This window comes from Patiria miniata, unplaced genomic scaffold, assembly GCF_015706575.1.
Source record: "Patiria miniata isolate m_02_andy unplaced genomic scaffold, ASM1570657v1 HiC_scaffold_16, whole genome shotgun sequence".
NCBI lineage: Eukaryota > Metazoa > Echinodermata > Asteroidea > Valvatida > Asterinidae > Patiria > Patiria miniata.
Window position 1 is genome coordinate 6,097,716 of NW_024037054.1, and position 24,335 is coordinate 6,122,050.

Consider the following 24,335-nt stretch of genomic DNA (forward strand, 5'->3'; position numbering starts at 1 on the left):
AGAATGGAGGCACCAAACAGTCATTCAAACTGTTTCTCAAACTAAGATTCATCTCCAGCTCCGGCTCAATCTCCATTGCCAAAGTGCATGCCTGAGGCCGCAGTTGAGATGGAGCCGGGTTTAAGAAAAGGTCATTGTTATTGTATCATTCAGCATGTTCAGTCACTCGTAAAAGGCTCCTTCAGTGCAGTTTGCATCGATTCTCATATTGTGCTAACACAAAATGAGCTTAAAATCAGATTGTTTAAAAATTGAGAAATATTGAACAAATTGCCTTGTTAGCCTGCACAGCGCCCTCTAGCTTCAGGCACAGAGCAATTTTGGATAGTGCACATTGTAGCAAGTGGAAGAACGCCCTCTTGTGATAGTATTTTTCAAGCTGTACCGTAAAGTTCACGTGTGTATGCTCAGAACACTACACCGTATGACTTTCTTGACACATCTTTTAATAATATGCACACCAATATTGTTCCACAATATAACAACCTCATTCATTTTAAAACAATACTTGTTTCTAGTTGTCATTTAAGTAATGAATTAAAGAAAGTACATTGTGTACAGCGGTTGCACAATTATCAGGCATGCAACTTTTCCTCGGATCCGCTGATTTCCTTGTTTATTTTTCTTCTAATGAATGCCATTAGAAATTGAAAAACGCTGTACAAAGACTTGTGTGGTTAGTAATTTCGTTGTTTTTTCTAAAATCCCAGTTGCATCTGAATTAGGCACAAAAAAACTGCTTGACAAAAAGAGAGGCATATGTACAGTATACTTTTCCAGAACTTCTTGTTCAAACAAAGGCGGCAGATCGTTTGTTATTTCAGCCATTGTCAATCCACTGCAGGATGGAGGCCTCAGCATGATGTGGTCAAATGTCCCTATTTCTAGCTATATAGATGGTACTAATTTACCCCGATACTTTGCCCCAGTTAGAAATGCAGCTCATCTGTCCTTCTCTTTCGCTGGCGTCCCCTATTTCCTTTTCTCTCAAGTGGTTGCCTGTATGTTAATATTTACTCCATCTATCATCTGTTCTACGGCAGATGTGTCCAGCCCAGTTCCATTTTCTACTTTTATCTGATGCTAAGATGTCTTGTATTGGTGGACTTTGGTCTGTACAATAAGTCCGAATGTACATGTATGTACATCTTATTTGACCAAGGGCGTCAATCACTTCTCAAAAGTGGGCGGGGGGGGGGGGGGGGACATACCTTGATCAGAAACTTTAAGGACTATTTTTGAACAAATGAAAATTTTTTACATCATTTTCGAGTTTGGAATAATTGAATCAGCTATTCTGAGCTATAAAATCAAATGTAGGAGCTACCCATCTTTATTCGGGGATGAAAAATGAGGGGGGGGGGGTGTCTGAACTTTGCAAATTGAGCACATTGCAGTCTTACAAACTAAAGTCTGTGTTGTTCAAAATAAATTGAAGCAACCCTACTGGTATCTTTCAGCTCAGTGAAAACTGTACTTTGTTTGTGTACAGGACATATATGTCGTATAATACATGTACAGTAGCACTGTGTAATATGCAATGCACTGGTACCACTGCGCAAAATTAAAACAAATTGGTTCCTCTCCACGTCTAATTTTTTTATAACCCTTAATTATCATCCAAATATGCATGCAACAAGCTCAATCTCGAATATGAAAGTATTACATTTACATGTACGCACATCGTTTTGCGGGACAGACGCGTACGTGCAAGAACACGTCGGCTGGCCAGGCCCCCTAGCCCCGAATTAAGCGGCCCGACTTGCCCACTCACGACCACGCCATTATAAAACACCCACCCCTGAATTTTTTTTTTTTCGCCTTGGGGTAGAAATCGTTTGAGGAGAGTAAATGGCTGCACCACTCCACCTGATCAGACAGGATTAAGCCAGGTTTACTGTCGGGAGTTGCGTTTCACCCTCGCTTCGAAATGCAAACGGACTGCAACACTTTATTAAATTTTGAGTCTCCACTTCTGCATCATGCATTTCTATGTATAGAGTAGACTTCGCTTAGGATTGGACCAGTGAGCTCTTTATGTATCTTGGTGCTTTTAAAGGGAATTGACTGGCAAATTTCGTTCATTTTCTGCTGCAAAGTGACATTAAATCCTGTCACATAACGCCAAGGGTTGGTGTATTCCATTGGGTTTGAACATGACAGGATTCCTATGGATCTGGGGCAGAAGACAGACCCAAGGCTGGAAATGAAGCCGGGGTTTTGTAAACACCCATTCATAAAGCGCCATGAAAACTTGAGTTCATAAGGTACATGAACACACCTGGCACAGAAAGTAACTAAGCAGTTTTCATAATCATTTTTGTTTTGGACATGTCTCGGTGAACATCTGAAATATACGTTTTGTCACAGAAACTTTCCGGTTCAATTTGATACCTCACTTGCATGGGAACACTGTGTAAGAAATAACAAAAGCACAATTTAAGCACTGAAGCTCCTGAAACCCCAAAACTAAAAGCTGCACTTTGCGAGATTTTCAATGGGCATTGCAACACACAATTGATTGCGGGGCCTGCATCATTGCATTTAGTTGTGAGTTGCAATATACAGATGTCTGGGAATTGAAAACTCAGGGAACCAGACTAGCTGGCTTGTACCCATCCAGGGATGGGTAACCAATTGCAAACAAAATGTGGACTAACTAAATATGGTAACTTGGGGGCAGTATTTGAAAAAGTCAGTTTTTTTTCTGACGATGGTCGGCCGACCATTGTTGGAAATTGATACAAAAATTCCAGTTTTCTTGAAAATGACAGCACTACAGGTGCCACAATTTCACAGGATGCTTGAGACCATGAGACTATTATTTACTTACAGTCAAGTAAGGTATTTCAAAATAATTTGGATGGTTTTGGATGTTTGCAAATGTTGTACAATGTATATCACCTTTAATGTTGCTGGCTACAGTCAAGCGCTTTGGACGCAACCTCTTTTCCCCTGAATTTTTTTCCCCAACCCAGACCCTCATTATCCAATCATTAGCAACCAACAATCCAGCCCCCCTTCACATGCTGAAGTCGTTAAGTAATCATCGAGTTCACCATCTGCTTGAAAGAGGAAGTTGTGAAGGTGAACTGTCGTCTGTTCTGCACGTAGGACGGTCTCGCCACCAGTACCCCACGATCCTTAGCATAACGAAGCAGCAGCCTTCCGTGACGTTCTCGCGTCAATCCCCGAGCATAAATTTCTGGCCCGATCACTCCGTCTGGGCGTCGGAGTGGTTATTTATCTGTCCTTGGCTTGGCAATTGAATGTCGAATAATTTTCTCCTTCTGGCTTTGTCTCTCGTTTGTTCATTACAGCTTTCAGTAAAGACAGCACCATCACAGAAGAAGGATGTCCGCATGAGGTAGGTGACGTTGTAAATATTATTTGGGGGAAACTGGAAACAGTAATTGACTTTTTCAGTTGGCATTAAAGAGATAACCATGACCAGCAATGCTCTAGTTTTTGTTATTTAAGAGGGCAATTCCTTTATGAAAAGGCGTGCACTGCCCATGACAGAGCCAATTAAAGGTAGCGGTATAGTCCATCATTTGTAATTTGTGCATTTTGTTTGTTGGAAGCAACAAATGTGCGCAAAATCTAAAGAAGGGTTCTGAACAACTGACCTGATGAAGTTTCAGCTCAGCTTCAGCTGTGTATTTTGAGACAATGAACAGCATTCTAGGATCTGGATTTCAAATCAAAAGTTGCTGAATAATGTTTTGAATTAGGCCTGAATGCAGCGTCCAAGACAAGTTCTCGCTGAGCCAGTTGCAGCTACGCGATGTCGCGCACTGATCCGACGAATTATAGCAATCGCGCGCGCCTGGGCATCGTGTCAACGCTTGCGCGTGCTTCGCCGAATAAAAAAACGAATTCTAATGGACATTTAAAATGACAGCTTGCCAGAAAGAATAATTTCACAGGGACTTTAGTCCCCTTACTATCTTTCAACCAAGTATGTTTTTCAACAATAATTTTGTCAGTTACTTTTTGGATAGCTGCAAAACCATGATATGATTTAGAGAAATGATCCAAAACTCCTAGTCTATAATCTCCTTGACCATTACTACCGGTAGATCATGGATAGAAGGTTTGCAAAATAAATGTACATTTTCAGGTTTATTCACTGAGCTCTTAAAAGCTCTGTCGCAGACATCACATTATTCTGCCAATTGCCCAAGAACAAGTACATGCAGATACCATATTGTTCTGGGTTTGGCACAGACGGTGTTTGAATGTTATCCTCGTTATGAAATGGTCAATTAAACCCCATTTTGTTAGTAGGGATTTCTTTTGTGCAAAAGCACCTTGATCTGAGTGCAGGCCAACATAATGTGCACAGCCCCAGGTTAGTTTGAGCCAGAGTTAACCTACATACATACATGTGTTGCAATTTCGCTTTCTATTTCTTCATAACATAATGGTTGTAAATGTGGGTTATGACTGGGCAGACGATATTGTGGTTAATTAGTAAGGGAATACGTGCTTGGCCAGTTACACTGTGTTTAAGACCGGTTGGAGTCTGGATGCTGATAATGACCCGAGCTGAAGGCGAGGGTAATTATCAGCATCCAGACTCCAACCAGTCTTAAACGTAGTGTTTAATACCGACCAAGCACATATTTATTCCCATTCATAAATACTTTTCGGTTTAAAAAAATCAAACCTTTTCGGTCCAAAAGTCAAAACAAGTAAACAATTATAAATTCCCAACGATTTTGTTCAAAAATTTCACTTCATGTTTCCGAAACACCACTCTAGCTATGCTGTGGTATGGCACTCTCCCTAGTTGTCGTAAACAACTCTTTATGTGAAGATTGGCACGTGCGTCTCACGTACTACATGATGTGGTGCAGAACGCAGCTGTGCGGTGCAGTGTGAATTTAGGACTAAAAATACTGATTGACTGGTAGTATTGCGCATGTCTACGTAAGGATTGTGAATGCACCGGATTTCATAGGAGTCCACATTTCATGTGACACTGGAAAAGTGTTTTAGACCAGCCAGCCAGTCTTTATCAACCATTTAAGACCGGCCACGTGACGGGCTCTCAACCAATTGACCTACATGTATATCGCCGTTTGCGAGTTAGCCACGCCCCTTGGACAATCCTATATGGAATTTTGTACGTTAGGTTTTGTTTGTCTCAGATTTTGCGCGTTCCGCGTCCATTTGTACATCATGCAATTGGACAATATTTCACAAGCTGCGTTGACGCGATATTCTACCATGAAAGGTTAATCTTGGAATGGGTATACTGTCTTAGGTTTTTATGAATAGGTTTTGAAATCAAATTCGGAGCCGTTTATTCAAGTATTTTATGAGGGTGAACATGTCGTATCCAATATGATGGTAATTTTATATGAGAGTTCAGGCAATGTGTCCAAATCTCTTGTCTAGAGCTTTTGTCTACATTTAGTTTGTGGAGAACTCCATTTTTTGTGGGAACAAGCGACGTGTCCTCGGCCCAAGTTGCAATAATTTACACTGACAGTGTGTTTGATATGAAGTTTCTGGCTGTTCCAAGCATCGTAGGCCTCAGGAGAGTTTATTAAATTTGTTGGAGATGCTTGTTACCACAGATGGAGACCAGAGGGCTAGGAGGGCCTGGCATTCTTGGGATGTCCTGTAACTCCTGTTGCTTGCATCCTCCCTGGAGTCCCATCAGTAAAATTCTGCACTATGTGAAACATCTCAAGTGACTTATTGAAAGCATACACTCTGTGCATTTAAATTATATAATCACATGTAGTTCAAAGATGCATTCCCATTGCTATTTCTAAGTTTCACATCGAAAGTAGAGCGACGTTTAGTTATTGAATTAGTTCTTCACAGAATTTGAGTTATTGGCTGCTAGATAATAATTCGGCTCTCGCAGTGCAGGGTCATTTATGCGCGACATAAAAACCATGTTTAGGGGGTTACAGATGCCCAAATGTACGTGCGTACAATGTAGCATATTGTCAGTAATAATAATAATAATAATAGTGGGCATAGATAGTATAAAGCGCACGTATCCACCAGGACTGGTGCTCAAGGCGCTACACCATTTAACCCTGCATGCTCATTGGTCCCATGTTTTCCAAACCATCTCAGCTCCCTGGGGAGTATGCAGCTCGATGCTGCCTGTTAGGCGCAAGGAAGCTCATTCAATCACAATAACCATCTCTGCCAGGTACCCATTTACTCCTGGGTGGAGAGAAGTGCCTTGCCCAAGGGCACACGCACCATAACCCCAGGCATGAACCCACAACCTGCAGCTTTACCCGCCGACCACGAATCCAGTGCCCTTAACCACGAGGCCACAACACTCGGAAAGATTCCCATATCTGGCCATCAGTATTGTTTCCTGTAAATGACCTATCAGCCATCAGAAAGTGATAATATGTCCTGAAAGTCAAAATTAGCAGGGACAAATTTTGAAGTTTTACTGAGAAAACATACATTTTCAGACCAGTCCATAGGGTTTGTGCACAGGGTGACAAGTGATATGGCCAGATATGGGAATCTTTCCCAACACTCCACAAACAGACTGAGCTATTCAAATTCTCCTCAAATACTCATTCAAATACTCGTTCCTGAATGTGCCAAGCCCTTTCACATGACCACTGGACAACAGGTTTGAATTCTGTCCAGGGAAACCAAATACGAGAAATGCAAAGTAAAAATTGATTTCATATCAACAACAGGAAATGACAAGGTTGCCCACATGCAGTGTGTCATTGCGTTTGTTTATGGTGTAAATCAAGGACACACACGTGCAACATCATTGATGAATTGAGGACAGGAACCAAAACGAGGACGAATGAGAGCTGTTGTAAAAGAAGAACAAACAAAGGAAAAGGGAAGAGGCACAAAAGAAAATCCTCGATTTACACCATAAACAAACAGGTGCCAAAGTTTGCCAAACTTGTCACATGGGTTCCTGGCTTGTACCAGGGTGAGCATGTACCGGTAGTCAGCTCGTGACCACATTAAGTGCCATTGCCCTTGACCATAGCGGTTTACTTGTTTAGTTCATAATTGTATCTAGGCACCTGGGTGTTTATTTCCGTCTATTTCTTCCTTTTGAACAATTGGCACGTTTTACAGACCGCATATTGTTACCGGTACATGTACTTGCACTAGTTTTGAAACCTTTTAGTAATTTCAGTTTTGAAGAATGTAGGCTGAAGACCTTTATCATGCTGCCACCATTTTAGTCATGTTCCCTGTATCCGATGACAGTACTGAATTATAATGTGTTTTTTTTTGTGCAAACAGGAACCAGACTATTTTTCCTTCCAGCCTCGCTTTGGTTACGTTGATTTGAATGGGGAAAAGTCAAGATGGCCGCAACATGATATGTCTATAGTTCGGACTCCCATACATAGTTTGTTATGTGCAGTTCACCACTGAAGCTTTCTGTCATCATTGGTCAAAAAATTTGAGTGATTGTGAAGTTACGGGCCCTCCTTTCATATTGATCCTAAGAGTGTTTTTATCATTCCACATTGACTTTTGCAACTTCAGACACTCACTCTTCCTTTTAACAGTCTCCTTTTAACTCTAATGACTCTATTTGTTTTGTAATTTGAACAGTTTCTTTTGGTAGAAAATTTTCTTACGCATTTTTCAGGCAATGCCATGTCATGTCATGGTGATTGCCATCATTATTTCCGTGTTGCATTTTGTCGTCTTCATCGTTGTTTTATCCCCCCCCAAAAAATCAAATTTTCTGAAGACTGCTGACAAGTTTTGAATATTCATATATCCAAAAAATGCTGTTCGGAAATATTTGGTGAATATTCGAATATGTCGCACAGTCCTTATTTTACAAAAGTTAAACGACAAGCACACAGTACATTGGCCTACGCTCAGGCCTGTCTCTCTTGAACAACTCAGATTCTTTACACAAGAAATGCAGTCCTTTGAAGCTTTGTTAGTCTCAGTGCCATGCTTTGATTTTTTGTCTTGGTCCCGGGCATCAATACTGAACTCGTGACCATGCACACACACTGCGGCTGTACTTTGGGGGCAACATGTGTGCAAATTTCAGACCTATTCAGTTTCAGGAAAGAGGCCCTTGATCAGAAAAAAATCTACCGGTTGTATCTCCCTCTTGCGTGTGCTCGTGTTCGCACTTTTGCCAGAATTACTTGGAGACTACATATAAAGAGCTGCATAACTACAGTCCAGTTTGCAGGGGTTCACTTTGGGTCCTCCTTTTGGGGGCGAGGAGGGGGATGGGGAGGAGGAGGGTATAGAAGTTAGGCAAACAAATTTTTTAGTTCTGCTTCCGATTACATGGCATTCGAAAATAGGGTAGGTAGGTAGGGAATTTTTTTTGGCCACTTCTTTTTGTGTTCGATCATATGGAGGCGTCTGCATGTAGTCAAGGGTAAAAGGTAGAAATTGGTGGTTTTGGGCGTTTTCCCCTCATTTTTCCCATACAAAAATTGGGGAAGGGGCTGTCAGAATAGGGTAGGTAGGGTAACTGGAAGCAGAACTATTTTTTTTTTGGCCTTAAGAAGAGGTGAGGGGGCAAAAAAAATTGTTTCTTCATAGTTTCAATCTTTTTACTTCTCCAAATTCAGAAATGTAAGGGGGGGGGGGGGGTGCGCGCCACAGACCTGGAGTTTATCTGTAGGAGTCCGGCCTCAATATTACATATAACTGACTGTCAGATCAAAACATGATTTAAAAGCAGTGCATTTACAGCATTTTCTCTGTGGCCTTTCATAAAGTACAAATATGGAGTGCCTTTAATTCATCATTCCTAAAATTGATGAATACATTTGTTTGCACTTTTCCCCCTAAAACTTGAAGCCTGTTAAAATATCATCAAACATGTAAACTTTGTGCGCCGCTCTTCAATTACGCTGTAAAAACAACTTACTTTATATCATTCCCCACAGTGGAAACGGCAGGGGTCCCAAAAATTACACGAAGATAAAATACATCCAAAATCATTTCCGTATACCCCCTGCAGAGCTATTGATTTGTCTTCAGCGTACATGCGTGGAATTTCCTATATGTGCGTCATGTGAATGCACATGTATGCATTGGTCTACACATGAGTGCTTACGCATCACTTTAAGAGACAGTATGTCACTCAGTGTTAGTGAAGGGATGGATGTATTACTTTACCATATCTACCAGATGCATGAGATACGCAGGCTTTTGCCAAACGTGGGTTTCATCTCCCAGCTTTGGCTCATGCAATTCTGGCTCCAGTATCGTTTACCAGACTAAAATCTCTAAACGAAATGGAGTCTCTTCAAATGTTGCCCACGTATAATAGGATTTAACGTTCCTCAAGCAGAACATATATCCAGGGTCCCCAAATTCAGAGCCTAAAATTGCCTGGAGCCTAAGCTTAGAAGAAATACATGATTTGGAAAACCCCCAGCTAATGCGCCCATGCCTGTGTAAATGCCAGACTTTGTTAATGCACGTGGCTCACTTGATGAAGGATTATGCGGCCTGATGTTTCAGACAATGTGACCATTTTTGTTTTGTTTTTAGCCAGTACAGACAGTTACTTGTACATCTTTCAGTGAAATTACCAGAAAGATCACATTAAAGGTAGCGTACATATGTATGTCATTTGTCGTTCGTGCATTTTTTTGTTCGAAGCAACAAAAGTGCTTAAAATCTAACAAAGGGTGCTTAACAACTAACCTGATGAAGTTTTAGCTCAGTGAATGCTGTATATTCTGAGAAAACAATATTCTTGGATCTCGATTTCAATTCAAAAGTTGCCGAGTCATGTTTTGAATTGCGCCTGAAATCAGCGTCCGGGACTTGTTCTCATTCAGGCAATTGCAGCTACGCGATGTCAAGCACCGAACCAACGAATTATAGCAGCCGCGTACGCGTGTGCATCATGTCAACGTTTCGCGCACCCATTCGCAGTTTCGCCGAACATCTTTGCTATAGACCTTCTTTTATTGTTTTCTTCAAAATGACAGCATGCCAGAAAGAATAATTTCACAGGGAGGTTAGTGCCATTACTATCTTTAAACCAAGTATGCTTTTCATCAATAATTTCGTCAGTTACTTTTTGGATAGCTGCAAATGATATACTCTACCTTTAACTTAATTGTGAAACAACTGACCTTTGATAGAACTCATGATGACCTTTTTTGAATTGATCAATTATTGTGGCTGTCAACCTCTAGAAGGTCTTAATAAATCTATTTTTCTCTGAAACTTACCAAACTTCACCGTCATTCACAACACTCGTCTGCATTTCAATATTAAAGTCATAATAATTTAAGTCGTCTATGAAAAAGTTGTGTTCAAGCAAAGTCTCTTTGACATTTGTATGACCGATTCATCTCATGGGAATTTCATCTTTTAATGGTAAATTTACTGAACCCCATATATTAGACAATAAATCAATCCCAAAGATTCATAAAAACATTGTAAACTCTTCGGTATTTTCACACAAAAAACTCAAAATTAATTCAAATTTAAGAAAAACATGAAAAAGCCTGAGCCCTTGCGCTAACGGAAATTTTGTTTTTCTTTGGTCACAAAATTAACTTTCCCCATAATTTTTGTGAGAAATTTGACCTCGCTATGATTCTTGGTGGTGCACTCCTATTTTAACACAATTTCATAAATACCTCAGACAGTTTAGCCATTCCTATTGGTCGAGAGCCCGTCACGTGGCCGGTATTAAACGGATGATAAAGACATGGCTAGCTGGTCTTAAACACTTTTCCAGTGTCACAACAAAATGTGGACTCCTAAAAATCCAGTGCCTCTTAACGTTTCATTGGTTGAACGTTCACAATCCTCACGTAGGCATGCGCAACACTACAAGCGAGACAGAATTTTATAGTTCTAAATTCAAAACGCAATGCCCCAGGTGCGTTCTGCGTGACATCGCGCAGAACATGCTACGCGCGCGTCAATCTCCATAAAAGGGTTGTTTACATCTTACTCGCCAGCTGAACACTCCATTATTTTGCTAGAGGGATGTTTCAAAAAGCATGAAGTGAACTTGTTGAACAAATTCGGGATTTTTTGAACGAATTATTTGATATTTTTTTACGGATAAGGTATTTATGAATGGGAATAAATATGTGCTCGGTCGGTATTTATCACTCTGTTTAATACCGCTTAGAGTCTGGGTGCTGATAATTACCCTCGCCTCCGGCTCGGGTAATTATCAGCACCCAGACTCTAAGCGGTATTAAACGAGTGATAAAAACCTCCGGAGCACACATTTATTCCCTTTTTAAAAGCAAAACTCTGACCAGATTTACTGTACCCTGTGAACTTAAAAAAAAAAAAAAAAATTTCCCCCAGAAAATTTGATCTCGGTGAGAAAATCTCAAATCCTTTCTGCCTTGCAAATAGCCTGCTCCCACCGCAGACCTCAGCCCGCCTTTTGAAATTTGCATTTGAATAGGTTTCAGTGGAGCCATCTCTGTTGATAGTGTCAGCGTGTATGGTGAAACCCGCGCCGCCTTTGAGAGGCCTGCGTAATGCGAAACCCCTCTCCAAGCACGCGCTTTAGCATGGGGAATTTGAAGAAAAAAAAAGACTTCAGTGGAGGCCATTTGTCTGATCGAAGGCGCCTGGCATAATGAAAACGTACAGTTGCCACGGAAACTGCATTAGTTTTGTATGCGGTATTGCTGAGAAAAATTAAGTGATGCTTGAATTGTGTACCGACAGTGTACATGTACGTGTACTTTTACTAAAAAACAAAGAAACACAGTGCAAATTTCTCAACCTGAAGAAAAGAATACTGTACCATGGGCGTCGCGAGGGAGGGGGGGGGGGGGGCAAGGGGGTTGCCCCCCCCCCCCTCCTGGAAAAGAAGAAGAAAAACAAAAGAGGAAACTTCAAGGGAAAAAAAGGAAAAAAGAAAGAAAGAAAAAGTTGTGAAGTCATAAAGCTGTTTATTTAATGGGTGGGGGGGGGGGGGGCAAATGTCCCTGCCCACCCTTGAAAAATGATAAATTGAGAATACCGGTAGGCTGGAAAAGTACAGGGATTTCAGGGGAAAATGTGCTTTGCCCCCTCTAGAAAAAAATCCTGGCGACATCCATGTACTCTACGTGTGCAAAATGAATTTTATGGAGCTCTGTCTTAAAGAAGCATTCCCTGTGCTATTTTTGAGTTTCATCCCGCAAAATAGATTCCTTTTCAAAAATGATATTTTTCTAGTAATACAAAAGTTTTTCAGTTTTGAATGAGACAGTGACAAAAAAAAAATCGGCCCGTGTTTTGTCATTGGAATATGATTATACAATTTTGATTTATTGGCTGCCAGACGATAATTCTGTTCTTGCAGGGTAGGCTGGTTCCCGCTTCAGAATCAGTATCCATAATGTACGGACCGGTAGCCATCTGCTTGCATAGCAGATCTGTTTGAGCTCAAAACAAAAGCCTTCTTGTTTCAGAGGATTGCAGATGTCCAAAAATCAGGGAAAGGAGGTTTTTAGGTTGTAATAAAACACACAGTTGAAAATTTGAAAAGTTGAAAATTTATTAACAGAAAAAGAATTTGAATTAGTCAAAGAGCATGCATATGGAGAGCACAACTTCAAGATTGAATCAAAACATAAAAACCGAGGTATTTATAACTGGATTCTAAATGTTCAAAAAAACTCTGAAAATCCTGATTTATTTTGATTTATTAAGGCGTGAACTACCAATTGCAGTGCAAGCTTTGGTAACGAAATTTTAACCTAAAAAGACAAAACTCTTGTGACGTGTTAACAGCGTATATATTGAAATGAAACCCTATGCTGTTGAAAACACGCTGCTTAAATATTAATGACAGGAGAAGGTCATGCTCAATTGCACAATGTCATTGTCGATTCATCATTTTAAGCATTGTTGATTCCTTTTAAATGTCAAGACATCCGTGACTTGAGCAATTCATGCATTGTTGTGTAAACATGCCTCTATGGTGAGCTGCACTTAGGTTGGCTGACCAAAATTGTTCATCCTACGTGTCAGTTGATGAGTTCGTGCGTCTGTTTCGGCCAGACTTCCCACCGAGCAAGAATTGCTTGCGTTAGCATTCACCAAGGGACCTTTTCATTCTCGTGGGAGATCTAAATACGGTAACACTGACCACATTGTGCGTTGCGACCGGTACTCTTGTCATCACTGGTCCCAAATCAGTTTTGATTACCGTGCCATCCCCCTAACAACGTGTTACTTAGTTTTAGCTTGGTAGAAAAAAATAATGAATTTATTGTGTTTCGGCTAGTCTCATGTATACAGGCTGTTATCAGGAAGGATGGACATTATAAATTGTTCCGTCAGTAATTTATACGATATTTAGCTCGTTTGGCCCGGTTTCAAACTGTGTTTTGTTACACGGCTGGCATTCTTCTTAATAACGATACAACGTGATGGAACTCTTGAGAAATTGGCATCCGTATATATGCAGTGCAGACTTACTTTCTATACGCATTTAGCAAGGGACTACTAGAGTGCCATTTCCCCATGTGCTTGATCCCTGGTGTCGTCTGCTCCACATTTTCTAGTGCCCGGTCCGCCTACCATTCCTTTCAGCCGATGATGAGTTCATTATCCATTAACCTGGACGGAGTCTTTGGAACAGTTTGAGCGAAAATCCCTGACAGGGAGTATTTTGATCATGACAAGTCGAAGTGTAGGCTTGTACTTTGAACTACCTGCGGTGAAATTGCATTTCTTGTAGCACTCCTGTGCTTTATTTTTAGTGCAAGGCATATAACTGACCACAGAATTTTTCAAATATGGAACTGACCAGCCGCTAAAGATCGGGTGATGATTGCTTAATGTCGCCCATTGTTAACGTCGCCATTATCCCGCACACCGCGTCACCTCAATAAGTGCAGTCTTGAATACGCCGTGTTCATCAGTACAACAGGGCGATATACTGTATCAGACACTGGATGAGTTTTTCAGTCTCGGGGAGTTCTTAGCGGATGTCTTATGATTAGATTTTTTTTGACGTGGGATTGTGTCGGATGTAATAAAGATGGGCTCTTGCTATGCTGGTGTGTATACTCAGAAGATACCGGTGCCAGTACAGGTAAGGTTCTCTTGAGCTTTGATCATTTTATCGTAGCTATACAGTGTATTGAGCACTTCCCTGCATATTTCATGAAAGAAATCCTGTATTTCTTTTTGGTTGGACGGTTACTATAGTGATAAATTGTGCGATGGCAAATGAGACTGAATTGGACTCGGGGCCTTGGTGGAGAAAAATGCCAAGAAGTAAAAAACAAAAAAGGGTGATTTTTTTTTCTTTTTCTGATTTTCCAATTTTCCAATTTATTGGTATTTGTAAACTTTGATATGTCTGCTACAAATGTTATAGAGCACTAGTAGGGCCTATAGCAAGTACCAAGTGGTACAACCCACGGCGCCCGGGTAACATGTGAAGACGGCTTACGACACTGTCTGTGCACCCAGGCCGTAGCGGTACCTGGAGAGTACAGAAAACAAAAACGAATGGGGCATGATCTAATATGAAAAATATGCAAATCAGTGTTATCAAAACTAGCCTTCTGAAGCAAAGCTATAATATTTGAGTTGCATACAATATATGGCCGAGTACATTGTCCATCAACCAACCACCGCCAACCAAAAAACATAAGCAGCTCAAGCCCACGGCGTGTTTCACACCCGCCATGGAAAAAAAAATCGTGGAATTAAAGTGTTAAGAAAAAACACTTGACATCTTTCATTTTCACCACTACAAAACAGTCAAAACTTCAGAGGTCTGTTTTTTCCTTTGTATTACTTACTTGACATGCCAGTTAATGCAAACTCTATAACATGTAAACAGAATCTCCGATTGAATTGCAAGAAACAGTACTGCAAGGAGAATTTGATTCTCTTTCCTAATACCCACAAACCCTCATTTCGACCTCTGCCCGGTTCTGTCTCATTTTGCCAGGAAGACCCACAATTGTTGTCAGTGATAAATTTGGGTTAGAAATAAAGGTTGGAACAGGATGGGCCAAGCCTTTTAAGTGCAGTTAAGATCTATAGGGCATGGCATTCAAAACATGACACATCAGCAGCATTTTTAGATTAATTTAATGGAAGCACTGCATTCTCAATATCATGTGAGAATAAATGAGACAAATTGGTGACAGAAACAGCATTGCAGAATTGAGCACTGTTGGACTGTAGTTTGAAGTGCTGGACAGGGATGCATTTATTTGAGAGTACAGCGCATCCCAAAATACCCGCAACTTTTTTTTGCGAGGCTCTAGTGTCGGCGTGGAAACACATGCCGTCATTATTTTTATACCATGTTAAAGCTTTGAATCTTAACTTTGTCCCTGGTGAGTATCGGTTTGACATTTAAATGAGTTTAAATTATTCATGTTCAAATAAAGGCATGCTGAAAACAAACTCAACCGATTTCAAGGAAAATCGATGATGCGGTACATCAGATGCAAACTCGAGTCACCAATCTGTTGAAATAACCAAACAAAAAACAGTTGATTTATATTAAAACACATTAAACATTAAATGGAGAACAATATTGTGAATTGATATAAGGTCAAGTCTACATGGATCAAAAAGAAAAGCAAACACAGAAAGTAAAAGGCAACGAGATCGTCACAACATGAACATGATGAAGCATTTCCACATTCAAAAAAATGTGCATGATTGATTTTCGTTTAATTCGGTTGAGTTTGTGTTTGACATGCCTTTATTCGAACACGAACAATTTCAAAACCCTTTTGAAAATCAAACCAATACTTACCAGGGATAAAGTTAAGATTCCAAGCTTTAAAATGGTATAAAAATAATGGCGGTACGTGTTTCCGTGGCGACGCTAGAGCCTCGCGCAAAAAAAATTGTTGCTGTTATTTTGGGACGGGCCGTAGAAGTCCAATACAAAAAAAACAAGTCCCAGGAACAAGTTCTGTTTCATGGAACATTGTGTCTGCAAAAAAAATAACGAGAAAAGGAAACTGCTTTCTATTTTAAGATCCTGGGACAAAATGTATTTTTCTTTCCGCACGAGTAAAACATTTTGCAATTTCACTGGTTGCAAATGTCTTCCTTGTTTAAACAAGACTTGCGCTCGCTCTCTTTGAAGGATTGCTCGGCAAATACAATATCTGAAGTCAGGTTTATAATGAAAGCAGACTGGACGCTATCAGCAGGACCTAAGTGATGCATGAGTGACCATAACATGGCGCCGTCAAGCCGTCCCAGCCACGTTCCAGTGAATTTGCACGTTAAATTATTTTTTCATCCATTCCCTGTCACGGCCACCGATCAATTTCCAGGAGGGACTGGCGCAAAGTGATATTTAATGCGTCACGGGATTGATTCTTATAACCATGCGAGATTTATATTTCAAGGTTTACTTAATCTTGTAATTTAATGTAAATTGATGGTTTCTAAAAACAATTGATGCCTTTGAAAGATTTTTGGTTTTTTTGTGTATGGGCACTTTGTAAAGAGTCACATGTACATGTACACAACAGAATTGCACATGTATTGGGTGAAGTGGTATTTTTGATTCATTTTGTTAGTTCCGAACAGTTTTTTTTTTGCACTTTGTTTTACAGGGTAGTAATATGCTTATAGTTGTACAGCGTGTGTCAATAAAAACGCAGGATTAGAAACAAAAATATTAAGAATATAAACCACCCCTATTCATCATAATGTTAACCCTCTTTTCAAAGTACCTTTCCTTCTCTTCACTATGCTTTTTATCCCATCTCATTTGGACAATCCTGTCCAGAGATAGAGTACATTGAAGAAGGGGTATAAATTCCAAGCTGGTCTGATTTGTACCTAATGAAAGGTTTGAATTCAGTACAGGTGAAAGTATTTGTGGATCACAAAGAAGGACATGTGTGGCAGGATTAGGTTTACATAATCCTTTAGTCCACAATCAATGTTATTTGATATGTCAGAGACGACATTCATGATTCTTTGAAACAATGATAGTCCAGTTATTAAATTTAAGTGATACTTATCATCAGTTGTTTCAAAGAAAGTTTTGTTCTGGTTTAATTGTCTTCAATGCATACCTGCATTGTACATAACTGGTCATTGTGTTAAGGTCATTGAATCAGACCAACCTGCTTCAGAAGGGCTTCACAAAACTTGTCATAACTTTTGAACCAAAAGTCCAAATTCCACCAAACAAAAATCTTGTCAAAGATGAAATTATGGACAATCAAATCCTTATCAAATTAGGCACACCAGTAGCATAATTTTTTCAGAAAAAAATCGCTTTGAATCCTGCGTTTTTATTGACACACGCTGTACATATACATGTACACACTATAATATGTGTGTGTACATGTATTGGTTTACACAATTTACAAAATGTACATGTATTAACTGATTTATTTTTCCTGAATGAAAGCAATTTCATGTACACAGAGTTCATGAACCACATCCTGCAGAGAAAGACGTGTACCGGTACTTAGCTGATGTACCATTTGTTTTTCAATCTAAAGTTGAACAAAGAAAGACTGGGGAGTCAGGTTGGCGTAGCGGTACTTTCCTCGCCTTTCACCGCTGTGCCCCGGGTTCGAATCACGCCTGGGCCAATACCTGGATTGGGTTTTCAGTCCCTACCTGATTCCGTGGGTTTTCCCCAGAATATTCTTCCGGGCTTTTCCTCCCACCTCTAAAACTGTCATTTCTTCTCACTGCCTTCTCTCCACAGGTTTATTCAGGCTTGCGAGCTACAGTGCCTAGGGCACTTTTGAGGAATCCTTGGTTTCATTACCAGAAATGATTATTAATAATAATAATAACAAGAGCGGGGTTTGAACCTAGTACCTGCAACCACCGGATTGCCGTTCCAGTGCTCTACTCACTGGGCTGTCAGCTCTGTGTTGACAGTTCCCCATTTTGTCAAGTGCTGTGTTTGATATATAACTTGATAGACTTCAAATTGAGAATCTTCGTACAGTTGGACGAAGTGCGTTGAGAGTCTAACTGACTGTTTCCAATGTACACACTACAGATAACACAACAAATTTACAAGGTTTTTTTAGATTCAGACTCTCAAATTACCAATTATCACAGTCCTTTAATTGTTTTTTTTTGTGATCCTTGAAATGTCTATTTTCTATTTATATGTCTATATTCTACTATAAATAAATGACATCTCCCTCCCCCCCCAAAAAAATTACTAATTGAAAAGACACAGGTGCTTGGATAACAAACTAAATCCTATCAAATTTCCATAAATCTTAAGAGGATTTTAATGACACATGTCACATCACCACCTGAGGCCAAAGTTACTCCGAAAAATGAAAGAAAAGAAATGATGGGCAAGAGTACAGACATATTTTGGCGCAAACAGATAACAAGCCAAAAAAATGCCATCCAGTATGACGCAATTATGGACATTGTTGGATCTACAAAACAGTGTTTGATGAAGTGGTTGTTTGCATGAATTCCTCTTGCTTAATTGCATGCACCTTCGCAAAGACAGACACTACTGTCGTGCATGGCGCCTACATGAAGATGCTTCGAGTCCGTGTCATTCAGATGAAAATGAGTTGATCGTACTTTTGCCATATACATGTTAACAAAATCTATGTGTACGCAGTTTGGAGCTTTCCTGAGTAAGACACACAGCACCGTCTGCTGAGTCTGTATATATTGTGGCATTTCTACAGGTATTTTTGAAATCCATTGTAAATTTAACTTGTGCTCATCTGATGAGATTTCCTGAACAAATTTTTCCTGGAAAGACTTTAGGCCATAGTCCCAGATGTACAAGTAGAGTAGGACTTGTTTAGTGGTACCTGTACTAGGAACATACTCAATTGTTTTGAACCTTTTGGCACTGTCTCCAACTTTTGCTGCGGAATATGTTTGGATTTTGACTTTGGGAACTCCAGCTCAATGTGTTCTGCATCAGTAACGTTAGTCTGGGGTGAAGACGTTATTGTTGTAGATACGCAATAAACCACCGCCGCGATAAGCCGCTGTCGCGAGAGGGCGTTACCACGGAGAACCACTATCACCCGCAAACCGCCAGAAACATCCTCTTGGGAATCTTGTAGCGGTTGTGTAATGCGCTCACCTGTTTGGCCTAATATATGCAGCGCGCATTCAAATCCTTTCACAGTAGTTTCAACCCAATTTTTCACATTTCTTCCAGTAGCATACAAGATGCAGCAAGATTTTGTGCAACTTCACTGGGCAGCTCTTTTGTGGTATTTATTATGCGTAGGACTGAAGATGGACCGTTATTACCTGCAGAAGTAGTGCATGCCCTCTAGTTTCCCCCATTTTTCAGGGGGAGATTTGACAAGATTCCCTAGACATTGTTGCTGGCGGTTCGTGGGCGATATCGGTTCATCATGATAACGCCCTCTCACGGCGACATGTTATCGCGCCGACAGGTTGTCGCGGCGGCGCATTATCACGTATCAAACCAGAACAACATCTTGCCCCTTAACTACAGTAAACACCCTGAAATGTGAGGCCAGAGTAATTTTGTGTGGACACAGGAGGTTGCTAAGAGATTCTGACGCTGTAGTAGAAGAAAATGCCGGAGACAATGTGCAGTTGCAAAGAGTGCCTCTGAATCATCCCCCGACTTTGCCCTCTTTGCATTCTGTCACTCTTGCTGAGGATTCCAGATTCCCTAACATTGTTCCAGTCTTGTGACATTTTCCTGGACTGATTGATATCTCAGTTTTCTCAATACTTGTCCTATAATGTTCTCTTCTCAGAATGGCACCCTCTCCCCTAGTGAAGAGTCCAGACTCCCGCTCTCCCCCAACTCCATCGCCATCTTGGTGCAGGGCTGCGCAGACGCCGAGACCAAGGAAAAGGACAGACTAGAGGTGCACCCGACCATCCGGCGGTACTGCTCAGCCAACGACGGCATGTTGGTCCCCAACGACGACCTGCTGGTGGAGCTGGAGCGGACGCGCAGCAAGGATGACTACGTCCGGCCCAGGCCAGTCAGCATGAACTATGCGGTCAGTGTTTACGTCCTTCTTTTCTTTTTTTTGCGGGTATCACCAAAAGTAAGCCCAAGAGCCACTCGAGGTTCAGGCTACAACCTAGAAAGAACAGAAAGGAACAAAACAGAGTCTGACTACAGCCCGGTTCATACTGCATGCGAATGCGAAGCGAATTGGACGTCATGAAACATTCGCTGCAAAATACGGGGGAGTTGGAATATGTTCAACTTTCACGAATTCGCAGCGCGAATACTTGCCATGACGTCACAGATTCGCGTTCGCTTTCGCTTTCGCGCCGAGTATGAACCGGGCTTGACAGGAGAGATTTGTTCAAATAGTCGAAAATTGTTGGTAGAAGGGAAATAAGATTCAGGTAGGGAGTTCTACAGAGAGGCAGTACAACAGACGAATACTTGACAAATATCGAACAGTGCTCAGCATTTGGATCTGTGACGGTTATCTGATGTGACGAGACAGCCAAGCGAGTAGAATGCTGGACGGTTCAGTTGAAGGGTCCATGCATGCTATGAATTTTTCTGAAAAGCAAATTTTGCGCAATTTTCTACTCCTCTTAAATGTATGAAAACTGTTTGACATCCCTTTTTGATTAATTTTATTGAAAGTGCACTTCGAACTTTAAACATTTAAAATTGTTCATGCTTTTCCAGACAACTGAGGGCGCTGTTGCTGTGATGTCATTTCAGGAAGACACTGTTCAGTTTAGGGGTTAGGCCTATCTGTTCAAATTGTGAACCCCAAATTTGCTCATTCAAAACATTTGTGAGAAAGGTTGCCGATTGGCTTACTGCTGTACTTACATTGTACACAACAACGAATCACTAAAGAAAAGATAATTCATGACAGCAAAATGGCCAAAATTCTAGCAACTGTTTGTGCAGATATCTGCCTGGAATGACGTCACAGTTTTGCTCATGAATATGGAAATTCGCATCAGCATAAAACAAAGGCATCAAAATACCCTTCAAAGTGGCAAAATGAAAATTTAAAAGATGGTTAAATATGCATGGGCCTTTCTAGGAAAAACTACATGTAGTGATGGGAGGCCATGGAATTAAAGAAGCCAAGTTTTGTAGTTCACAAGTTCTCACAAAAATAAACAAATAAAATCATGTTCGCTTGAATCAGATTTGCATGAAGTGATTTTTTTCCTTCGTAAAACAGAGAAATTCGCCAAGATTGAAATGTTCTCAACTTCTGTTCTCCAAAACAACAATCAAGCACCAAAAACCATAAACCACAACTCAGCTAAAAATATGTGCTGTACCCATATGCATGATATTTTGGTGACATGCAATGCGGAAGGATTATTTTACAGTGACGTTTAACCACATGTAATATAATCCAGATAGGATTTCTGCATTTTAACTGCTCATGCATCATAATCAGGATGCTTTTACCCTTCATAAAGTGAAAACTGAACTTAATTTCCACTGCGAGTTATTGATTTCCCATCCTGATTTAAAGGGAAGATACAACATTTGCAAACATCAAGAAATAAAATGATCAAATTATGACGAAATACCTTACTGGATTGTTAAGGAATGACAGTCTGAAGCATCCTGTAAAATCGTGGCTCCTGGTGTGCTGACTTTTTCAAGAAAAAGTGTATTTTTCCAACGCTGGTCGGCCAACCAGCGTTGGAGAAAACTGGCTATTTTAAAAAACTGCTCCTACTTTTTCTATATTTAGCTATTCCGCATTTTCTTTGCAGTTAATTACACACCTGTAAAGGGGTACAAGCCAGCTAGACTGATTCTCTGAATTTACAATTCTCCAAAGTCTATAAATTGCTCCGTTTCATTTTAGGTGGAGTCAGGGAACCAGGCTAAAAGAACATGATTGGTTTTCTTGGTTTTTCCAGCATCTACAAGCCCAAAACGTGAAACAAGTCATTTTAACAATATTTGCTATAGGGCCAAAAAAAAAATCGTCGGTCTCTGGTCAGACCGAAGTTCCGGAATTGATGCGGCGACGCGGTTTTTTTTTTTTTTTTTTGGTGGCTTTTTTTTTTTTCAAGCTTGTATTGTACAGACAAGGTGGGTACTATTTTGCTTTTTTGTGTCCTCATTATACATTGGTGTCCTCCATAATTTGCCTTGGTGCCCTTTATCATTTGCCTTGGTGCAATTTCCCCATTCCTTGGTGCTCCTTGGTACCAAATTTGCGGAGGCGCGGCAATAGAGGGCGCTGTTGTAGCTTCCGTGTTAATTTGAAGAAAAAAAAAGGTTGACGCTCATGATTAAAATCGACGCGCGCGCTGACCAGAGACCGAGTAATTTTTTTTTTTTGGCCTAACTAATCTCCAAATCCATTTATTTCCGAAAATTGCCTCAAAAGCAAATGTTGTACATTCCCTTTAAAGGGAATACACATCATTTGCTTTTGCTGTAATTTTCAGAAATGGATGGAATTGGGGGGTTGGAAATATATAGCAAATATAGTTACACTGACTTTTTTGAGGTTTTGGGTTCGAAAATGCTATAAAAACCAAGAAAAACAATCATTTTCCTGTAGTCTGGTTCCCTGACTCCATATAAGAAGAAACAGAGCAGTTTACATACATTGGGGAATTGTAAGGTCAGGGAACCAGTCTAGCTGGCTTGTACCCGTTCATAGGTGTGTAATCGATTGCAAACAAGTGCGATGGTCAATTAGGGCCAGTATTTGAAAAAAAGCCAGTTTTTTCCAACGCTGGTCGGCCGATCAGCGTTGGAAATTGATACAAAAATACCACTTTTCTTGAAAACGACAGTATACCAGGTGCCATGATTTTACAGGATGCTTTACACTGTCATTCACTAACAGTCCAGCAAGGTATTTCAAAATGATTTGGTAGTTTTATTTTTTGATGTTTGCAAATGTTGTATTTTCCCTTTAAATTTAAGTGAACTAAAACAAATAGCCTACCCAATTAAAAAAAACATATGTACATGTACATGTACATGTACTTATAAAAAAAAAAAATCCTTTTCTATCACTAGTATATGTGCCATATGGCTTGTATCTTACATGTACATGTACCATATATGCGCTATACATTTGTACATATGCATGAAAATGTAGATGTACGGTACGTGCCGCACGTCCCTTTAACCTATATTCACCTCCCCATTGAGTCGGAATGATATCAGATTACGGGCTTTATCAGCTGTCCTTGACATTGCGACTGACTGAAGCGGCACGTAAGCCTGTCAAACAGAAAGCCGGCGGTAATAGAAACGACCGTGAATTTGAAATGACCATGAATTTGAAAGCTGTTGACGCAGGTACTGCACGCTTTCCTATCGGCCTTGGCTGATTTACAGAATAAAAAGGACTGTGACTTGTAATTATGATTCATAAATACCTAAGACAGTTGATCCATTCCCATTGGTCGAGAGCTTGTCACATGGCCAGTTTTAAGCGGATGATATAAAGACCGGCTGGCTGGATTAAACCCTTTTCCAGTGTCACATGATTTTTTTTTTTTCGTGCAACGGTTTGGTCTAAACTGAGAAAATGATGGTAAGTCCTCTTTTCTTGAAAATGACGGCATGCCAGGCGCACTGATATCAACAGGATGCTTGATACTATTATTTACTTTGAAAGTAGGATATTTCATAATATTTTTGGCAGTTTCGTTTTTGAACATTTGCAGATGTTATCCATTAATGGGTACAGCTGCAGGTTGTGGGTTCGAGTCCTGCCTGGGGTCATGGTGCGTGTGCCCTTGGGCAAGGCACTTTGTCACTCATTGCTTCTCTCCACCCATGAGTAAATGGGTACCTGTGAGGGCAGAGATGGTTATTGTGATTGAATAAGCTTCCTTGCGCCTAACAGGCAGCATCGAGCTGTATACTCCCCAGGGAGCTGAGATGGTATTTGGAATGTTTAATTGGCCCAATGATCAGGGCTAATAATAATACTGTAAGCGCTGTGATTTAGTTTACTAATAGGAGCATTCTTAAATGCCAATTATTATTATTATTATTATTATTAATGCATGTAAATTCTGAGTTGGGTCCTTCGCAAGTTCGTTTGAGTCAAGGTTATAGTTAGAGTCACTGGAAAACAAAAACAAAACAAAAGAAACCCCCCCCCCCCAAAAAAAAATGAAAAAATGAAAATGAAAAAAATTAAAAAGAAGATAATCAAGTCCATAACTTTTATACAATTATTTTTTTGCATTATTTACACTAGCACTGCCAGAATGCTCCATTCAAATTCAAATTCAAGTTTATTATCCACACGTGCTAGTGTAAATAATACAAAAACAAGTAATGCTTCTCTGTATAATAAAGATGTACATTCATACAATTTTTTGACAGCGCACTGAAGCATAAAATATGTGTAGACCCCCCAAGCTTTTAGATTTTTCACTTTGATTTGGATGTTCCATATGAA

The 24,335-nt window shown here is 40.2% G+C and overlaps 1 protein-coding gene across 1 annotated transcript in view; it reads left to right on the top strand.

Moving 5' to 3' along the window:
• The window catches only part of LOC119722777 (cyclin-dependent kinase 14-like), a 63,164-nt gene that overhangs the window by 15,989 nt on the left and 22,840 nt on the right, over positions 1–24,335 (top strand). Inside the window, exons 3-4 of the mRNA XM_038193087.1 lie at positions 3,321–3,367; positions 19,695–19,946. Coding sequence (XP_038049015.1) covers positions 3,321–3,367; positions 19,695–19,946 — 299 coding nt within the window. The remainder of the gene's footprint in view (positions 1–3,320; positions 3,368–19,694; positions 19,947–24,335) is intronic.